Genomic DNA, 21604 nt, shown 5'->3' with positions numbered 1-21604 from the left:
ACACAGTTGAATCAATGAAAAAAACAAATACTTAAGGTGCCATGGCTTGTCCACAAGCAAAGAAAAACCATGGTGGCAGGGCCAAGAGCAGTTGAACTTCTCAACAACAACACATCACACATAAATGTGGAGGAAACCAGCATGTTGGTGCATATCATCTGTCATTAGTGCTGCAAATAGAAGCAAAGTGGTAGCAGAAAGACATTAAAGTCTGAATCCTACAACTTAACAAAGTTGAAAACTTTCTTGGTTAAATAAATTGAATCACTATTTGTAACTCTGGAAGTGCCGAAATTATAGCCATTGAAGAACACAGACAAGCTCTCAAAACGATGTGGCATATTCTTTAAACATGATATGGTGAATGCTTAACAACAGATCTCCAATTTGGAAAAGGTTACTGAGATGAAGACGTACCACCGACATCTTGCCATGGCTCTTAGCTCCTCCCTTTCCTTCACCTTTTCAATCATATGGGAGAATATCTGTATGGGGTCATCTGAATTAATGGCGAGACTGCAGTACAACGTCAATGCGACGGGTGGTCGATCGATGGGGACAAAAACAAAAACAAAAAAAATTGGGAGCTAGAGAAGACCTCGATAAAGATCCCATGCCGCTGAATGTGGAGGAAACCAACATGTCGTGCATACCATCTGCCATTAGTGCTGCAAATAGAAGCGAAGTGGTAGCAGGAAGGCATCAAAGTCTGAATCCTACAGCCAAACAAAGTTGAAAACTTGCTTGGTTAAATGAATCGAATCACTATTTGTAACTCTCGAAGTGCCCAAATTATAGCCATTGAAGAACGCAGACAAGCTCTCAAAACGATGTGGCATATCCTTTTAACATGATGTGGTGAATGCTTACTTAACAACAGATCCCCAATTGGGAAAAGGTTACTGAGATGAAGGCATGCCACCGACATCTTGGCATGGCTCTTAGCTCCTCCCTTTCCTTCACCTTTTCAATCATATGGGAGAATATCTGTATGGGGTCATCTGAATTAATGGCGAAACTGCAGTACAACGTCAATGCGACGGTTGGTCGATCGATGGGGACAAAAATAAAAATAAAAAATTCGGGAGTTAGAGAAGACCTCGACAAAGATCCCATGCTGCTGCCACCATCCGAATATCTCGCGTCTTCCCCTGGTCCTCCATCTCTTTCTGGATTAGCTAGGGTCGTCTACTACGTCTTCGATCGAATTTTTTGTCACAGTCGGCAGGAGAAGCCGCGATTCCCAAGTCGTAGTTGGGATTTTCCGGTTCGTCTCTGTTTTTTCAGCATTCCGATCGGTTTCCGTCCTAGCTTTGAATCCTTGAAAATTAAGAAACAAAAGAGAGGAGAGAGCAAAAGTGGTGAACAAGGTAGGGGGAAGAGGAATTGATGGCGCCTGGTAATCCTGGTTCTATAAGAAATTTTCATCGCTATGACTCCTTAAGCAGTAAAAATATTTTATTGGTTTTCTTTTGTTGTATTGTTAGGCTCTTCAACTACGGAATCGGCATTCATCTGGTTCAAGTTCGGTAAAAAAATGTATATTAAAATCTATAATTTATCAAACTGAGGATTTTAAGTCAAAACATAAAGATTCGGACTTGACATCCTCATTTACTTTTTGCATAAAACAAAAAAAATCTAATTCAAGATCACGGCAGAGAGTCAGATTTTAAATTCATGAGTCTCAAAATATGAGAATGTTAGATCAAATGTACATGAAGAGCTAATTGGGCATACAAATTCCCGATAGGGATTTCACTTCCAATTGAGATCCCTCTCCTTTCTAAAGTTCGTAAAATCAAATATACAGTTAACTCATGAAGAGTTTCAGCAACAACTGCACAACCAGTCGAGCCAACTCAGGCTCGACTCGAGCTAGCTTGGGTTTAAATTTATATTCAAAATGTTAAGTGAGTCGAGTTTGAGTTGTAAGAACTTGACATGTTTAAACTCGGTTCGACTTAGCTCAGCTCCACTACATAAAATTAGTTCATCATAGTTGCATTAGTTAGACAAGTTAAACAAGTTCAAAGAAATCTGACGAGCTAATAGAAATGAGCTAGACGAGTTAAGCGAGTTGTGCTTGAGTTTGATGTTGTATAGTCAAATCGAGCTCGAGCTTGTTCTATGGAGCTCGACTCAAGTTCAAGCCAAGCTTGAGTTTGAGTTTGAGTTTGAGTTTGAGTTTTGGATAGTAGTAGTACCATCAAAAGTTGTGGGGAAGCAGAAAGTGCGCCTGAAATTATGCCTCCCAAGCTGTTTCTCCATCTATGGTTATATGTCTGAGTCAAGGATCTGTACTGGAGCATCTTTTAACCCTTCAAGTCGTCGACATCTTTACTTACTCTTTTGTTTTGTAAGGGTCGGATTTCCGGTCTCCGACTGGGAAACTTTCCGGCGCACCACTACCCAGAAAAAAGCCTAACCAGTACAATGGCATTGCTTGAACTTAGTTCAGGATCTTCTGATTCACATTTCTCTTTTACCATCAATTTCAATTACTGATTACATTACATTAAAACATTTTTTAGCTTTTCTTTTCGTCTTGAAATTAAGCCTGAGCATTGAGCCGGCCCGGCCCGATAACGAGTCGGGCCAAGGCTGGCCCGATAACGAGTCAGACCCGGGTAGGCCCGACCCGATACATTTAAAAAATATTTTTAATATAAAATAATACATAAAAATGGTAATAAAATATTATAAATGTATACAAAAATTAACAACAATCATTATGAGACCTGATCCGAGCTTATCGGGTCCACTCGGGCCGGCCCGATAACAAGTCGTGCCAACCTGAATCACATTTTTTTGGGCCCAGGCTCAAACCTGTGCCTGAGTCTAGCCGCGGCGGCTAAGCTTATTTGAAATTAAGTTGCCTATCACCCTTTTCGTATGCGTCAGGTGATTCACGTGAAAAGTAGCTCAAGTATGTCCTTTTTCTTTAGTAAATCGGCATTAAATGTACGTTGATATTTGGGTTCTCATGTTCACGTGACATAGCTTAGTTGGGGAGACGTTTGATTTTAATTCTGATATGCAAGGGTGGGCATCTGGCCCGATATTAGATGAGTACTCGGTTTGATTCGGGTTCGAGTCCTAAGTTTAGGTGTCAGGTCGATTTGATAAGTTACCGGGCTATGTTAAGTTAGCTCAGCAGCTTATTAAAAATATTATTTTAGTTAAACATATATATTTTTAGTATAATTAGTTATATTTATACATTATAAAATATTATTTTATGTATGTTTTACTACAATCGAGCCAAAGCAGGCGGGGTCGACCTGAGCTCCGGGCATGGTATGCTGACTGACTCGAGCTAGACTTAATATCCAGCCGGCTATTGAAAGGCTGAGGGTTGGGTATAAATTGTTGAGTTAGGCTGCTCTCTTTTTCTGGTACGGTATGTTACTAGATCGATCGGTCAATATCGGACAAATTTTGATGGGACTTTGTTTCTCACCAAACACGAATTCAGCCAGATTCGGTCTAAGGTCCAAACTAGATCAGTCAAAGGCGCTCAGCCCTCCGACAAACCTGACCGTCCTCCAAAGGTTTCATTTGGTCGCACCTCGGGGGAGAAGTCGGGTCAAAACTGCCTTTCTATTCATAATAGAGCAAGAAACAAGGAAGGAATCATAAGGTTCCTTGTACAACTGGTAAAAGAGAAAAAAAGAGCCGTTAAATTGGAAGATGCATTAATAAAATCGAGTGACAAGAAAGAAACGAAACATAGAGGACTATATATATATATATAGAGAGAGAGAGAGAGAGAAAGATGTAAGATATGTTTATGTGATATTAAATTAAAAAATGAAGTAAATAAAGTTACATAAAAATGTAGATGTTAATGGAGTTCAGTTTGTCTGTAGGACAAGTTAAAGGTACCTTTGATAATTTTGGATTTCTGTTCCGAGGCTGAGATTCTACCCTTTGTTAAACCCAGCCACTAATCAACCAATGAATTTTTAAACTGTAAATCCTAAGCGGTAAAAACGGTGGATTTTAGGTCCAAAGATTTGATTCCAAGAGATTGGTGCAATGAAGAGAAATGATAGGCGGCTAGTCTTTGTTTCAATCTCTAATGATGTCAACCTCAAAGCGCTTACCTCGAAGGACCACAAAGCAGCCCTCAACCCTCGAAGGATGAAGGAAAGGTTGAAAGGGTGTTGGCCTTCACTCGAGCACTGGGATTAGCCTCTCACTCACTCAAAATCTTTATATTTGATCGCATATTGAAGTATATTCTACTTTTGTTCTCTCTCCCTTTCTCTTTATGTTTCAAATAATTTGTATGCTTTGTCTATATAAGAAAGCAGACTTGCCATAAGAATGCTAGAAATTGTCCTCGGAAATCATGCAAACGATTAAGTAATAAAGCCCATTAACTTTTGCTTATTAAAGCATTTCTGGTGAGCAAGAGAAACTCATTGCCCAGTAGAAAGCCGAATCTCTCATCCAATTCCTTAGCCTTTTAAGATACATGACAATGCTTTCGGTATTTCGGAGTGCGGCCCCTGCTGCGCTTTAATTTATGCATCAGTGAACTTTTTTGAGGTACATGAAGTTCACACTCCAAGCATTCATAATATAAACTGACCACCTACTATTCCTCACCCGCAAGTCATTGCAACAACCCGTCCGAAACTCTTATTAAAGCATTCACTTTATATTAGTAAGTATGTGGGTTCCATTAATCTTTCTTCTTTAAGCAGCCATTTGTTGGAATTATACAAGTGGAAGAAAAGTAAGACTCAAAAAATATGATTAAGGGTCGAGGAATTTACTATATATATCTGCTTTAGGGACTCATAAGCTTGCAATTTTATGTCAATTCAAATTCAAGTCGGGTGACGCGTAGCTTACAAACTTAATTTATCATTATTATGTACAAACAAAACAAGAATAATTAATGTTAGCATCACTGCGTAGCTTAGTTCATGAAGTACACGTAGTTTGTTCTTTTATGGGTAATAAAGAAGGAGAAAAATTTCTCCATCAGGCACCTAAACATTTTGGCAATAATCGTAAACACACCCGAAATTTGATATGTGTTCAAGCCACGCCTACGTTCGTTCAAGCGCCGGTTATCAATTAATCAACATGAGCTTAGCTCGAGCTCGACTCGACTTAGAAAACTTGAGTTGAGCTCGATAAAACAAGCTCGAACTCAACGATACAATGTAGAGTTCAAGCTCAACTAGTTTAATCTGTTTTTGTTAGGCACTCGTTTAGTTGATATTCGTTTAACTACTCTCTTATTTTAATTCAACATTCATTATGTAATCGAGCTGAGTCGAGTCTTTATAACTCGAATCAACTCTTTTAACATTTCAGCATACATTTCTCAAATTGATTTGAACTCATTTATAAACGAGTCAAGCTTACCCATATACAATGATCTGTTCATTTGGTTACTTTTAAATGTTCATGTAAATAGTAAATTTCATCTATCTAGAAAATTACTTACACATTTTTTATAAGGAAATGGATCTTTTCTTTTTTTGAACTTTTGGACGATATTTAAGTAGGTAACTGTGGCTTTCGGACAATTACTTATTGATGGACCCAAAGTTAAACTGAGGAACCATTCAAAAATAAAGGACGTAAGTACGTATTCAGCAATTTAAGAAAAGAACATTGGTGTTTCTGCACGAACACCAAATCTTGTGGTGTGTTTTTGAAAATTCCCCAAAGAAAATTGGTGTTGTGCTTTGTCGACGATAGAGGCACTTCTTTGCTCAACTCCCTCATTTCTTCAAATGCGTCACGACAATAACCAATAACCAATAACCAAGCAGCAGCCCCATTCATCTCTGAAATCTATGGGCTCTTTCTCTTTCTTTCTACACACACATATATATATATATAAAGGCAAGATTCTTCTCGATGCTTGCCGTTGAACTACTAATAAATTAAGTTTTGCACTTGCATTATGTGCATAATGAGTTGTTATTTAGCAATTATTCAATCAATAGTTGAGAGACAGGAATCGAAGTAAAGATCAGTGGTTGGATCACACGTCGATCCCAATCTTAAATTTAATTAAGAACTCTCTCTTTCTTCCTCTTTCCATACAAAAGTCGCCATCATGCATAATCGGTTTCCACGTTGCATGAAAATGAAGGAGCAAAAAGTATCCTATATCTCTCACACACACACACACACACACATATATATATATATATATATATATATATATATATATATATATATATATATATATATATAGAGAGAGAGAGAGAGAGAGAGAGAGATAAAAACCAAACCACTTGCAAAAACCAGACCTATGAAAATTTATTGGTAGATATCTAACCACTTACCAGATCTCTTATCATAAAAATGTTTTAAACAAAATGTGAACTTTTTAATGTGTTTAACAGTGAGAGAGAGAGAGAGAGTAATTGGTGGGTCCTATACCATCAAGTCATTGATAAAAACCAGACCACTTAAATACAATAAGTAAGATTTTTTTTTTCCTTATGATGTAACCTTACATATATGATCTGAAGAACGAGTCGAATAGAAACCTAAATTAAGTTAATATTTTTTTAATTTAATCTTATTTTTATAATAAGCAAAACTAAACTGTTCATATAACGTATAATTTTTTTTTTAAAAAATCTCATTTTTCATAAAAGCGACTTGAACTAAAGCATGTTTTATATCAATTAGTTTTCACAAATATACTAGGTTTTTATTTGGTTCAAAATACTTTTTTTTTACATAAATCTTCAATGGTCAAACTTTTATCTCTGGCCTAGTACAGGATCTATCGATTTCTCTATATATAAATTCAAATCAGCCGGCTAATTTGAACAGTGTTTTTTTTTTTTAATTTTTTTGCTAAAAACCATCACAAAATATATATCTGTTCAGATATACATTTTGTAATAGTTTTTAGCAACACAAAATAAAGGAAGATAAACCATTCGATCATAAAAATGACAAACCAAAATTTTCATTCGAATAAACTTATTAAATAATAAAGCTTCATAAATGGAGCTTAATTAAAATATATCTTGATTATTTTATTTGATGAGAAATTGTTTGGTTTAGGGTTTTGTCGCTACATGAGATTCGAGCCCTCGGTGCGTCAACAATCGAAGATCACCGATCTCAGCTCGATGCTTCCCGCGACCGACGCCGAGTCACCGATGACAAGGATTGCACCGGTGCCATCCGCAACGTGGCAGCCGACCGACACGTGGCTGTGACAGCTGGCTTTCGCGACGCCTATAAATGTTCGGCGCCGCTGCCACCTTCCGAACATCTTGCGTCTTCCTTCGGTCCTCCACATCTCTCTCTCTCTCCCCCCCTCTGGATTAGGGTCGTCCGCTGTGTCTTCCCATTCTTTGATTATAATCGGCAGGGGAAGCCCAAATCGCGGTGGGGATTTTCCGGTTATTCCGGCTGCCTCTCCTGTTCTCTGTGTTTTGCGGCATTCCGATCGGGTTCCGCCCTTGTTTTAAATCCTCTGTTTTCGTTGTTGAGGGGGAAAGGGCAAGAAACAAGCGCGAGGAGAGAAGAAAATGGTGAACAAAGTAGGAGGCGCTTTGCCACTCACGTCCCTGAACCACATCTCCCTCGTGTGCAGGTCGATCGAGGAATCGATCGACTTCTATCAGAACGTTCTCGGATTCGTCCCCATCAGGAGGCCGGGGTCCTTTGATTTTGATGGCGCCTGGTAATCCTGGTTTTTGGATTAATAAGAAATTTTAATGGCTTCGTATGGTTCATTAACAAGGAGCTGAAAGATTTTGTTGATGTTCTGTTCTGTTCTGATTGTTAGGCTGTCCAACTACGGAATAGGCATTCATCTGCTTCAGGCGGAGGACCCTGAATGCCTGCCGAAGAAGACCGAGATCAACCCCAAGGATAATCATATCTCTTTTCAGGTGGTTCATTGATTCAAAATGTGGAATTGAATATTTATCAGTTGGTTGCTTGTTAAAATTGGGTAGCTTAAATCGAATTTGGCTTTTCCCAGTTTCACGATGAAACAGATGGTTTTGTGACGTTAAACCGATGATTTTCCGATTGTTTCTATCTGATGATGAATGGGTGGTTGTCGCAGTGTGAGAGCATGGGGGCGGTGGAGAGGAAGCTGAAGGAGATGGGGATCCGCTACGTGCAGAGCATGGTGGAGGACGGTGGCATCTACGTGGAGCAGCTCTTCTTCCACGACCCCGACGGCTTCATGATCGAGATCTGCAACTGCGACAACCTGCCGGTGGTGCCGCTCGTCGGAAGCGTCGCCGCCTGCCCCAGAGTTAACATGGTGAAGCAGCAGCAGCAGCAGCAGCAGCACAACAAGATGCAGCAGCAGCAGCAGCAACAGGTGGCGGCGCTGGTGCAGCGTCTCTCGGTCGGTTCCACCAATGATATGGCTTTGCATGAGCTCTCGTGTTAGGAGATTTTGGAGCAGAGAGGGAGAGCAGTCTTCTTCTTCTTCTTCTTTTTCTTCTTTTGCAGTCTGTTGATACCTAAATGACGATAAATAAAGTGAAATGGTTTCCATTTCGTTGTTAATTTTGTTAACACTTGGAGCAGTATTCAACTAATGTCCTTTTCTGGTTCTACTTTGTATTTCACGGATTTGTGACGAAAGTTGGGAGAGAGTAGCAGTAGGAAGTATGTAGGTCTTGATTGTTTTGTTGTGGGAGGCGCAGGACGTCCTCTCTGTCTGCCTTTATTATTCTTTTGAGTTCTCGTGGGGCCTCCATATTTTGTTTGCACTCATCGTGGTCTTTAGTGCAGATGTTAAAAGGAGACTCTAAGTTTCACGCTTGTCCTCTACTAAGAAGGTGCGCTGTACCATCTTGATTCTTAAGAGAGAGAAACAGATGTGACTGGAGCTCCACCAAGGTTCCCGATTTTCTGATTGATTGAGAGAGAGGGAGCTCTTGTCGACTTTCTTGGCTGCAGAGATCTTGAGTTGAGAATATTTGTGCAATATAAAGAAATTCATTTTTTCAGAACTTTATCCAGAGATTGCTAAAAGAAGCTACTTAGGAAAATATTATTGCTATGAACATGGTGGTCATAAATTCATGCCAAAATCTCCCGACTGGTTTAATGAGCGAAAGAACTGTTGAAATCTCTAGCAATTCCTCGTGGATCACATCATCACATTAATGGCGCCAGCGCACCAGCAGCGGCAGCAGAAACATTCTTGAATTGGTTTTAACTTCACGTCCTTAAAACGCTGTTCTTTACACTCTTATCTCCAATTCCAACACCGTGAATTGGGCTACATACAGTATGTCATCGGAATTAATGGTCCTGATTCCTTCAACATTCCCAATTCTTGACGTATGGAGTTTCCTGTCTTCATGATCGGCGATCCGACTCTTATTTCTTTCAATCAGTTTTCTTGTTTGAGAATTTCTGTTCCCCAGAAATCTCTGAACTTCAAACGTCGAGAGTTTCAATATGTCTAGAGATTACTGTTCGTGGCTTGTGCTTCCACTGTAGCAAAAATATATCATTGTTTAAGAAACTGCAAATACTGTTTGCTTCCTAAACAAATTTCTCCTATCACTTTCATCCTTGTCCAGTTGTGTCCTGCTTTGGGATTCCTTCCCGGTTCTGACAACAGCTTCTCTTGAACTTATAATTAAAGGATTGGTCCTAAACTCTCATGGGAGTAGACAGTAAAATCCTACAGATCTTCCCAACCCCAAGTAGAACTCAATCTTCAGCAGCGCTTGCCCCACAGTGCCAACTCCTTCAGCTCCTAAGCAAAGAAAAGATTGGGAAAGAAATTGGGTCCTACCAAAGAAACGATTGGCAACAAACAATTGTGAAGGAGACACCAATTCTTTAATTACTCTTCCAATTGAATTATAATCCAATCATCAATTTTATAATTCACATCACAGCCTGTAACCACCGAAAATGCTCATGCAGGAAACCACCAAAACCAGCTTCACCTTCACCTCAACAAGTTCTCTAAACAAACATCGCTTGGTCCCACTCTTCGTGGCATCACATGGTGGCTTTCTGTCATAGAGCCTGTCCCTAGAAATTCACAAACAGATTCTTCTCTGCTCACCGCATCAGGGAGCCCTTGAGAGCCTTCCAGAAACCATTTTCCACAGTGAACTTTCTGGTTCATGGCTTGTTTCTTGTGGGCATGTCTCATTTTTTCTAGCAGATAACGAAGAGATTGGGAGCACCTTTGCGTGCAGTCACAGGACAAGCAAAGAAAGACGGAATGGAAGCAACTTCGATCTCCATTTAAACAGCTAGCAAACTCCTCACTCAATCCAATAGTGCCCATTTGTCAAAATCATAACCAGAATCATGTTTTTGAAACAAAAATCACGATACTTTCTGAACATTTCAAACTCAAACTGTTGATTTTTTTTAATTGCCCTTGAACTTTGTCCTTATTAGGCACCGAAGTAACTCGATTCAAGGAATCTGATCTTCTTCGAGGAAGCTACAGATGCATAAAATCTCGCAACCTGCTAATTGCTTTGTTTTCATAAGATGGTTCTGAAGAAAGCCATGTGGGGGCTGAGTTGGACGCACTCCTCGTCTAAGTTTTCATATAAAGATCTGCACCCTGGAGTCGTCCTTTTCAAGTGGGCACCGGCCAGGACCCACTGAAACTCTCATGCTTATCCGATTTGATCAGATGCCATAAATGGCCCGCGAAGAGAAGATGAATCCCTGAACTGAAAGGGACGCCTACATGTTTCTTGGGTTTTGAATATTTTTATTTTTAAAATCAATTTAAAAAGTTCTTAATCAATCTTAAGGTTCATAAAAACTTTGTGTATTATGCATGGAAGTTGGTAATTGTTTTGCAACTCTGATATGGGACTCGATCTCCTTTGTTAATTTTACAAAGTTGTCTGAAAATTTTTTGCTCGTCGAGTTCTTCAAGAATTAAGTTCAGGGGTCGCTTTTTTCTTTGGGGCACATTCGATTTCTCCAATAGTGCTTTCTTAGCGGACTTTCATTTGGCGTATACTTACATATAAGATTTAAGGGTGTGTTTGTTTCTTTACCAATCTGAGATCCGGGGAGATCTGAAATCCTTAGTTTTTAAAACAAATAACAGATCACATAACCGGAAATGCGGATTTCATATCTATATTTTCCGCAAAAGACCATGATTCAGTTCCTGTTGCAGACGGTGTCGGACCTCTTCCCAACACATTCTTTTCACTTGATTTTAATGAACAAAAAAGCATGTCCCTTTTTGGGAATGTCAATGTATCCATTTGAATTAGATATCCAACATTTTCTCTTGTAGTCTTGAATCTAACTTTTCTCAAGAAATAAAATAAAATAAAGGTCTCAAGTATGGACTTTATGTCAGACCTGAGATCCATAGTTTGATGAACTATGGATTTTGCCATAGATCGCATGTCACATCAGCAAAAGCATGGCATATCACTTCCACATTAGAACCGAATAATCAAATGCCACTTGATACAATGTTTTCATTGAAACCAACTTCTCTAAACAGAGTAGCTCCAAGCCTTCTTTTTGGGTCTGGAAGGTGGAGCTTTTGCTGACCTTGTGAATCTGCAACACCACTAAAGACTAGCCTCTAACTCGGCCCTGAGTCATCCTGACTTGTTCGATTCAGGTTATTTTAAAACTCGATCAAGCCGATTCGAGCCTCAGTTATCAGTTATGAGTTTGCTAACTATAAAGCCCAGTTTGTTCCTATTTAAATCTATTATGTTGATAGAAATTGACTTTTCCTTGAAAAGCATCACAAAAGGGATCACGTATTTCTTAGCCTAAGTTTGATCGCTGGAATCAGTTGTTCATGGTATATAAATCTTAAATAACTGATTAAGGGTGTTGGCCATCCATAACCAAATTGTCTTGGATATATTGTCCATAAATTTTTGTTTCAATGTTTGATTCGCCAATAGTCAAGCCTAGAAAATAGATTTCAATCTTGTAAAGTGGACATACCCACATCAGAAATATCTAGTCTAGTCTCTAGTGTATATTACAAATATGTTTTGCTTGTAATGTCAAATTTAATCAAGCAATGTTATACTTGTAGGGGATGTCTAGATGGCATCCTACAAAACTTGGTTTTTGTGAAAACCAAAAAATTTGCTTAAAGATTTATTCAGTTTCTAAAACTTGGTTCAATGTTTGGATGACAAGAGAAATAAGTTTTTCAGCAGGAGGCAATTTTTCAGGCCCTTTACGAAAATCAGGCTTGGATTTTGTCAAAACCCAAATTTGATGTAATATAGACGCCCAAAATAACATTTTGGAGGTAAAATCAGATTTTACTTCTAAAACATGATTTTGAAGTGTCAGAAAAATGTTGACTATGTCAATTTAGAATGCCATCTTCTTCTTCACATGGATTGCCACAGGATGAGCGATAAGGTCCTACCAAGTTGATATCGTTAGGATGAACTGTTGGAAAATAATAACAGTGTAGTGAGGCATGTGTTAAGGTTCAAATCTTCTCAGAAAAGCATATTCTTATTTTTTTTTCGTGGCAAATACAAATCTAATTATGATGACATGATTTTTTTAGATGATAAAAAAGCATGCAATACCAGGAGCTACTGAAGATCAGATCGTGAAAGCGGCCATCGAAAGGCGATACCAGTAAATTGGTCTAATACAGCAGAGAAGTAGAGTGCGGGTAGCAACTGTTGGACCGCCGGAGGAGCATTTCCTCCCGACGACTGCGGAAGACGACCAAGTTAGAACGCCGACCTTCAAATACCGTTTATCTGCGGCGGCCTGAAGGCGGAGCCTGGAGGCCGCTTGGAGAAATCCCCTTTGCGATGCTGGCAGTGGAGGATAGCGACGCCGGGGTGGCGCCTCTCTGCCACAACGCCGGAAACTAAAGAAAGTGGGCGACGCCGGAATGTCATAACCCCTTTGCGACGCTGACAGCAGAGGATTGGGGCGCGGCGGTATTTATCTCCTCCCTGCAACAACGCGAACGGTGAAGGGGTCAAGCATTTCTTGGGAAATCTTCTTTTTTGTATCTCCTTAGCCTTGAAGCAAGTGGGGCTTAGACAGGAGAGAGAGAGAGAGAGAGAGAGGGAGAGAGAGAGAGAGAGAGAGAGAGAGAGAGAGAGCTCTTCGAACGGAGAACGGCAGCAGACCCCTGCAACTGTCCAGTTTCTGAAGCAAGAAAAGGAAACACAGAAGAAGAAGCAGATTCCTTTGGTTTTTCCAGTTGCTGGATTTGGAGGCAGAAAGATGATGATGTTGAGGCACCTTTGCAAGGCCACTCAGCACCGTTTTCAATTTCTTCATAACCCCATGAAGCTTCAGGTTTCTCCTCCATCCCCACCCATTATCCCCTTATCCCAATGTCCCATACGGGGTTTACTTGTCTCTTCTAGTAATCAGGCACTTTTTGTTTGTTTCTTGTTTTCAAGAGAGGGGCAATGCACAGCAGGAACAAACAAGCCATGGAGTTTATAGCCAGAGGATGGAGCGCATTGAAGGAAGTCGATAGAGTCATCGACTACGCCGACCTGAATGACCGCCGCCTGATTCCGCTTCTCTTGGTACAATCTCTAATCACCGTCAGTCGTTTGCATTCTAATTCTTCTCTCCACCTTTTTTATTCAAATTACGAGTACAAATGCGACGCACGGATGGTATGAGCTGTTTTGATTGTGAAAGGTGCATCCGAGGAACTCTCGTATGCGGATGTACGTTCAAAGTGCTATTTATTGTGGTTTTCTCCATCTATCCATTGCCATCGCGCACATAAGAATGGTTTATTTCTTCACAGTGATCTTTCAGTTGCACTACTCCCATATCCCAAATGAGGCTAATTTTTGCTTAAGGCAGGACAACGCATATTGCGATCAGGCAGCAGTACTGTTTGTGCTGCTTGCTGTTTTCTTTTGGAATATATTAAGTTTGCAGCATTAAAGAGAATTCAGAGACCATCCTTAACTCTGACTTGCTCTTGGTTATGGCATTAAGGAGTTTAGATCATGCGCTTGGATTATCTCTTTAAAGCAAAACTATTAGTCTTGTGAACTCTGAACTCCCTCTTTTCTTCTTGCTTGTGTCACCATTCTCATCTGCTCTTCGGTCTAGCTAGCAGTACGTGACATTGGCGGGTACGGGAGCAGAAGAGGGTACAACACATTCTCTTTTGTCAAAAATCATCACCCTCTTGCGAACACTGTGAGATCCAACCTTAGCCACTTCTTTTTGTAGCCTTATCTTGCTTAATCACTTCCGTTGTTCTTAACATTTGATAGTTTGGAATAGTTCTAGTTACATGCAGAATAGAAACCTTTTAATTGTTCCAAAAGAATGGTGTTTTTAGGTTTTTGGCTTAGATACTTCCACCATCTTGATCCTGTTGGAAGAAATTACTTAGGACCTTCACTCAATTTTCTTACTTATTTCAATTCCTCATTTCCTCGTGAACAACTAGAGGATATCCCGGAGTCTTATAAATCTAACCAAAACAAAAGAGTCCATCCGGTGGCTTTTTTTGGCCTCCTTCACTGAATAAATTGTGCTTCATTTGGTTCTGCAATGGGTTCATGATGGTCTTCTTTATTCAACATGTCAAACAAACATTACTGCTGTTGAAGTTCCATGGTTACACATTTTTTCGTTCTCAGACAATTCAGTTCTCCTGTATTGGAAGTTCTAGATCTCATGTTGACAAAATCTGTCATAAAACGAGTCCTACCAATGATCAAGAAGTAGAAAAGAATAAAAGCATGCAACCATCAAAATAATGAATGGTCTTCATGTCAGCTGCCTCTAAACTGACTGACTATATGCACAGCATAGATAATATCTGGATGGTCAATGATCACGTAAATAATACTTCCAACCAACTATTTATAGACAGTTTATCATCAAGTAGTTTACCATCAATTGGCTACACCCACATGGGCTTCAATAGTTCAATAGCAGGATCAACATGTCCATTGTCATTTGCTAATATTGAATTTGCATGTGCTCCAGGATCTGCTTTCAGCCTCTGTTGTAATGAAATATATCTTTGTGAGTTTGCTCTGCCAAGCTTAGTTGTGAAACTAGGGACTAGTTGGTCTGACTAGAGCAGTGTGGCTAGGTGCCAGTCAGCCAACTACTCCCTCCATCAAAGGAAGCTAGTTTAATTTGAGGGATTAATTGGTCGTTTTGTCAACTAGTCATTTTCTAGTCGTTGACCAACTAGTAGTTAACATGAGCCCTTCTGAAAAATAAAAAAAATGCCTTTCTAAAATATTAAATGTGATTTTTGATAATGTTTTTTTTAATCGATAATTGTAGTTGTTGTTTTAGATAAAAATTCATTTCTTTTGGATTTTTCCTTCTGTATAAACTATAAACCTATAAATCAACATCTCCAGCCTCCTATTGTTTTGGGATTTTCTCTCTCTAGAGAAGCGTCAAATCTAAGTCTGTATTCTGTCTTATTTTTTGTATTATGAATGTGAAGCTCTATTATATATTCTTCTGCTCTATAACATAAAGCTTTATGTAAAGTTTCTGTGCTCTATAGCTTTACAGTTTACAGGCACACACACACACACACACACATGTTGTGTGTACATGTATGTATATAGTATGTACACATGTACATTGTCTGTGTGACATGCTTTTATATGTTTTTTCTTATATATATGCTTATGTATGTATATATGATTGTTTATGTATGTTCCTTCGTATTTGTATTAGGTTATATATGATCTTGAGAAACATTGGATACTTAAATTTCATTGTGTGGCACTATTATGAGATTGTTGAACTATGCAGTTACGATGATTCTTGATAATGTTTGTCTTTTATTATTTTTTTCAATTAGATTTCCGTCTTTATATGGCTACTTTTTAATTTATTTAGCCAAACGACATAGACTGCCTCAAACCTACTAGTCTCGTCTAATCTTTTATTGCCTGACCAACCTGAGTCTGACTTACAATTTTGACACCAAGACTCCAACTCCTATGAAGTAACACAAATTCACAGATATTTCATCTCAAGAAGCTTTGCATTATTCTGTTTTTAGATGGCAGAGAGAAACATATAGCTCATATTGTTATTTGTTGACATAGACTGCAAAGGAGAATTTTGAGCTGGCTTTGGAGGCAGATAATTTGAATACACATGCTCGATATTGGCTATCTAGATTACACCTCAAGTACCATGTTCCTGGTGCCTGTAAAGCCATGTAAGTGCTCCCTGCTTCATGCGGTATGTTCTTTTTGAATTTTCCTACAGTTTGATATCCCATGAGATGTTCATCGTTAAGCGTGTATACAAAACTAATTCTTTTGATTGGAAGCAATACCTGAATATATATATATATATATATATATATATATATATATATATATATATATATATATATATTCTTTTCTGGTGTTAAAATGAATTTTTCAAAGTAAAAATTAGCTTTTATAATCTGGATACGTGTTCATTTTAATGGTAGTTGGTTGCTAGCCTATGCTGGTTTTGAACTTAATCGTGAGGAAAATTGTTCTTACAAACAAGAGCCAAGAGTTGTTTACAGTAACAGAATATCTCTATATCGCAAGTGCCAGTTGCTAATGCACATAATACATATTGTGTTTTCTTTCTTCAAAGAGGTGCTGCTTTGCTTGTGGAAGCTGCAGACATGGGTGATGCTGATGCACAGTATGAGCTTGTTTGTCGCTTACGAGCAAAGGTTAATTCTTTCCAGTTTTTTTTTTTTTGTTATTAATTCTGTTCTTAAGCTTGTAACTTAACAAATATTTCACCGAAAAGTGATATGGAGGTTTACTAATTTGTTCACTGATCTACTTCGGATAAACTGATTACTGTTTCCTTTGACCACCTTTACCTCAATATCGAGCCTTTCCAGTGACCATATTAATCTCCTATGGCATGATACACTTGCATTGCAAACTACTATTTACCCATAATATCTAGACTGTGAAGCCCAATGATTATAAACATGGTGTATGTTAATGTTCATGAACCTTAGCATTCTGAATATTAAACTGCAGCACATAATTCTTTACATACTTCAAGATTAAATTCAGAGGTGTGCACTGTACAGATACTACTGGTGCTATGATACATTATGTTCCTATGTTGACTATGCTGTCTACGGTTGGTAAAATGAAAATTTGCATGTCTGTATAAGAAAACATATGCTACATAGTTTGAGTTCTGTTTTCTTTTGATGGCAACCTGGGTTTTAAAAAGCCACAAATATCAACACATAGATGAGATATTTTGAACAAGACAAAACATGAACATGTCCTTAACATGACAAAAACCCTTTTTTATGTCATTTTTTTTATTGATATTTTGTACATCTTATGCATGCTGACAACTGTATGGCGAGTTTCCCAGTAGACCATAAATTTAAAATATCACCTGATTTTCCCTTGCAAGATTCCCCAAGAACATTATTTCTGACTGTTTCTTTGCGCTTGTTTATTGTTGTGGGCAAAATGTGTCACTTTGTGATTAAATGACCATTGTTTGACTTCTTCTTTGGTTGTTTGCTGCCAACCTTGGTTTTAGACTTGTAGTTGATCTTGTCGTCTTATAAACATTGGTTTTCCTTTTCCATCTCTTCTTTATTGCTATTTTTAGTGAAACCATTTTCCTTAACTCTTTTTCCTCTCTGCGAGAGAGATATCTTCTTTTTGCTGAGAATAATCTCTCTCTCTCTCTCTCTCTCTCTCTCTCTCTCTCTCTCTAACCAATGTATCTAATATATTTGTGGTCTTCAATCATTTATTGTGTATTAACAGTTTCCATATGGGGAAATCATGTGAGACAATCTAGAATCATGGGTATTATTGATCTGCCCTTGTTAAGATAGATTGAGCATTTTATGTGTTTGTCACTCTATCTTCAGTAAATATTAACAGGTGTCACCAAATCAACGTCCCTATATATATTGGTGAACTACAGTGGTAGTAATTTTGACTTTTTAATTAGTCCACTTCATAGCTAGACAATGAGGTGTGGGCTTCCTCCACCCGATGTAAACTTCCTGTAGATTGTGTTGTGCCTCTACCTTTATCGCCTATTTATAGATCAATTTTATATCATTTTTAAAATAGCATATCTGGTTCTAGCTGCCTGATAGCTGGTCCAGCACTATCTCCTTGCTGAATTGCAGTAGAACAAACAAAGAGCACCTACTTCCATGGAGGACCAATCAGACTTGGTCTATCTTGCACAAATGCCTGCCAAAACTAGGAAGATATTGCTTACTGTTTCCTCTTCCTTCAGCAGTGGCGTTCATTCATTCCCTTCTGTTTCGTGATCACCGAACCCAGGGGCCTACCTGTCTTAGCCGGTCTTCCAAATTCAATTTTTCTGGGAAAAGAAAATCTAAGTTTACCTGAGTCACCCCAGCACAGAAGAATTCCATGCTGTTTCAGATTTCATATCCATATGCTTTTATCCTTTAATGAAATAAAAGGAAACCTGCACACTACTTCAGAATCATTTATAACCAGCCTGGATCTGGGATAAAAGCAGTCTCCTTCCATCAAGTGCATAGGATAGACCTTCTTTTCTCATCTATCTCAATCTGTTGGATTTGAAGCCTTGAGTTGTCTGCCAAGCATAAGGGTGAATATCCTTCTTATAAGATTGAAATATTGTGTCCTTCCATGAGATGTAGAAAAGTAGGTGGTGCATTCGGATGCAGATTACATTGTTGGTATTTCAAGAAGGGAAGAGGGTAGCGCTTGTTATTTCTATTCTAACACTGTGTTGCAATGTAATACAGATAACATTGTTGGTAAAAGGGAAGAGTGTGGCACTTATTGGCTGTTGGGGTGTTAGTTCTGGGACATGCTTAGTTTAATAGATAGTTCTGGTTTATATTCTATGCTTTTATTTGACGTTTCTGCATTGGTCTATTATTTGAATGCTCGTTTTCAATCAATAACATTTTCTTTGTTTTGGTTGCTTGTTTATTTCTTAAGGCAGCATGACATCATTCGGGCAGAGCAACAAGCTTTCTGTTACCTGGAAAAGGCTGTTGATCAGGTAGCTGTGTTGCTTAGATATATGTTACGCCTGTAGAATATTTTGAAGTTGAAAGGTAGTAGATACATAATGAAGTCAGAAAGTTTAGCGGCCATAGGGCTTTTATCTGCAGCACATACACATGCATGGTGTACAGCCAAGTCCTGAATCACATCCACTGCTGCTATGTTTATGACAAATCCTGCTTTTCAGTTACATCCAGGTGCCTTGTATCTTCTAGGAATTATGCATTTGACTGGCGAATGGGTCAAGAAAGATATTGATTTGGCTATTTGGTGCTTCCATAGAGCATCAGAGAAGGTAATTTTAATTGTTTTTACACCTCGGGGTATTGCATATGCATTCTGGATTTGCAAATGTTCTGTTATATCTCTTAAACTGATATGGCTTTCCTGATTCTGGATCACAGGAGAACTGCTATGATATGTCAACAATGTCTGCATCAATTTAATCTCCACTATAATATATATATATATATATATATATATGTATTCCTTTCCCTTCCTTTTTTCATACTACTTTCTTCTTACACAACGGTGAGCAATGAATGAGGAGAGAGAGTATCAAGGACATGAGTAGAACATATATACACTGCACCCAATTTTTTCCATTCCTGTGTCTGCATCCATGTGACAACGCCTATCTCAGACGCAAAAGAGTTGCTGCTCATTGATGTTGTTTCATTGCTCTATTTTTTCTCCAAGCTATTATAACGTGCACATAGCCCATAATATACACACACACGCAGTCTCTCTCACACACACATCTAAAGCATAAAATAAATCGTTTATGAGACTAAACATGTGAATTATGAGTTCATGGCTCACTTGACAATGCCAAACTTCAGTCAAACTCAAGTCTATGTGCATATATATAATTTTATTGCACTTTTTATAGTTGACAATTATTTGGTGAGTCAGAGCAGCACCCTGTGCAGGTATAACACAGGTGCAGCGACCTCCTTAAAGATCCCATGTTACAGAGGCAGTAGGTCTTTCTACAATGCGTTTAACCATTTCAAACAGTGCACCTGAATTCTTTTATTCATCAATAGCAATTCCAAATTTTGTACTTTTCTTTTTAGTCATTTTTTACTTTTCTACGATGTATTTAACCATTTAAAACAGTACACATGAATTTTTTTATTAATCAGTAGCAATTCCAAATTCTGTATTTTTCTTTTTAGTCACTTTTTACTTTTTTAGTTGTTCAACATGGGTGTAGTTAGTCATCTTTTCTGTCGTTATGAACATGCCACTGAAAGAGTTTATAGTCTCACACCTTGGGATGGGGGCAGGCTTGTTCTCCAGTTGAAACGATTTATAGTGATTGGACTGAGATTTTGACATTGTCTACTAGCAGCTGAAATGTAGGTTTGGAGAATATTAGTGAAATGAAATGACCTAGCTTTCCTCATTCTGAAGTCTGGACTCCAAGCAAATCTCATCAGTGCATGTTGTATCAAGTTGAAAAGCTATAGGCAATATTTCATGTTAAAGCTTTTTTGTTGCGATGTGTTTGTCTAAGCTAAGCGTCAACCTTATATTAGTTGCATGCCGATTGGTTCACAGTTGTTGATGGCTTATCCAGTTCAACATACAGTTAAGATTAGAAATGAATTCATCGAGATTGGTATTTACTGTATAGAAATTTTCCAGGGACATGCTGGGGCTGCAATAGCATATGGGTCACTTCTTCTAAAAGGTACACAATCTCTTGCCATTAGGCCAAAATATTGTCCGCTATTTAAAAATGCTTCTTTCGACAACTTGCAGGTGCAAAGGTTCCTGATTCGATTAACAAACTCTCCCTAAAGAGGGTTGGCCCAAGCAAGAACACTAAGATCGATGATGCTGATCCTATTGAACTGGCCAAGAGGCAGTTTGAGATAGCTGCAAAAGCAGGATGTGACCTTGGTTTGATATGGTTGCAACGTCTTTTAGAAACTGAGAAAGTACAATCAGATTGATGTCTCAGCGCGTGCAAAACAACCATTGTCTAAGGTTAGCATCCAACTTGTTCCCTATTTTCTCGTTAGTTCTTGAGTACAGATTCTGACGTGTGAGCATAGAAGACAGACTGACAAGTGACTAATCTATCCATGCAGTTAAGCTGTAAATCATGGAGAGAAGCTTATGAGAGTATGGCTGAAGTATAATTTTCTTTTTCTTTTTCTACCTTATATGATTAAATTTAATGGTGCGACTTTCTTATTTTAGGATTAATCAGTATTCTTCCGAGCCTCAAATCCAATTTTCCATTTATTTACTTTTGTGAAGCTGGTGGCAGATTTAGATTCTTGGTTTCGAAGAATCCTCAGTCTCCATGTGAATTCATCCTGTCTTTGAGAATGGGTTGGGCTGAGGCAACTGTTCCGTCCGTATATCTTAATGATCTTGAGATTTTTTAATAATATAGATTAATAATACCTCTCTCTCTGTTTCTCTCTCTCGTGCGCGCGCATGCATGTCTATGCACTTCAATCTTCTGTAGACTGTAGGAATTCTAACTAAATCCGGGTAACTCGTTCTCCATGGAAGGTTTGGAGAAACCTGACATGCTTACCTGAACTTTTATCCAGATCTGACCCATTCACATC

At 38.5% G+C, this 21604-nt stretch overlaps 2 protein-coding genes across 2 annotated transcripts; both read left to right on the top strand.

Moving 5' to 3' along the window:
• The first annotated feature begins 7260 nt into the window (after positions 1-7260).
• LOC116263500 (glyoxylase I 4-like) lies at positions 7261-8541 on the top strand. The gene is made up of 3 exons (XM_031643233.2): positions 7261-7687; positions 7793-7898; positions 8078-8541. The coding sequence occupies exons 1-3, from the start codon at positions 7533-7535 to the stop codon at positions 8411-8413; spliced, it is 597 nt and encodes a 198-aa protein (XP_031499093.1). The 5' UTR covers positions 7261-7532; the 3' UTR covers positions 8414-8541.
• A 3982-nt stretch (positions 8542-12523) lies between these two features.
• LOC116265902 (uncharacterized) lies at positions 12524-21444 on the top strand. The gene is made up of 9 exons (XM_031646897.2): positions 12524-13287; positions 13395-13526; positions 16056-16171; positions 16588-16669; positions 18946-19005; positions 19198-19305; positions 20664-20709; positions 20781-21008; positions 21113-21444. The coding sequence occupies exons 1-8, from the start codon at positions 13213-13215 to the stop codon at positions 20972-20974; spliced, it is 813 nt and encodes a 270-aa protein (XP_031502757.1). The 5' UTR covers positions 12524-13212; the 3' UTR covers positions 20975-21008; positions 21113-21444.
• The last annotated feature ends 160 nt before the right edge of the window (positions 21445-21604 follow it).

Source organism: Nymphaea colorata, chromosome 1, assembly GCF_008831285.2.
Source record: "Nymphaea colorata isolate Beijing-Zhang1983 chromosome 1, ASM883128v2, whole genome shotgun sequence".
Taxonomy (NCBI): domain Eukaryota; kingdom Viridiplantae; phylum Streptophyta; class Magnoliopsida; order Nymphaeales; family Nymphaeaceae; genus Nymphaea; species Nymphaea colorata.
This window is presented reverse-complemented; position numbering and strand designations above follow the sequence as displayed.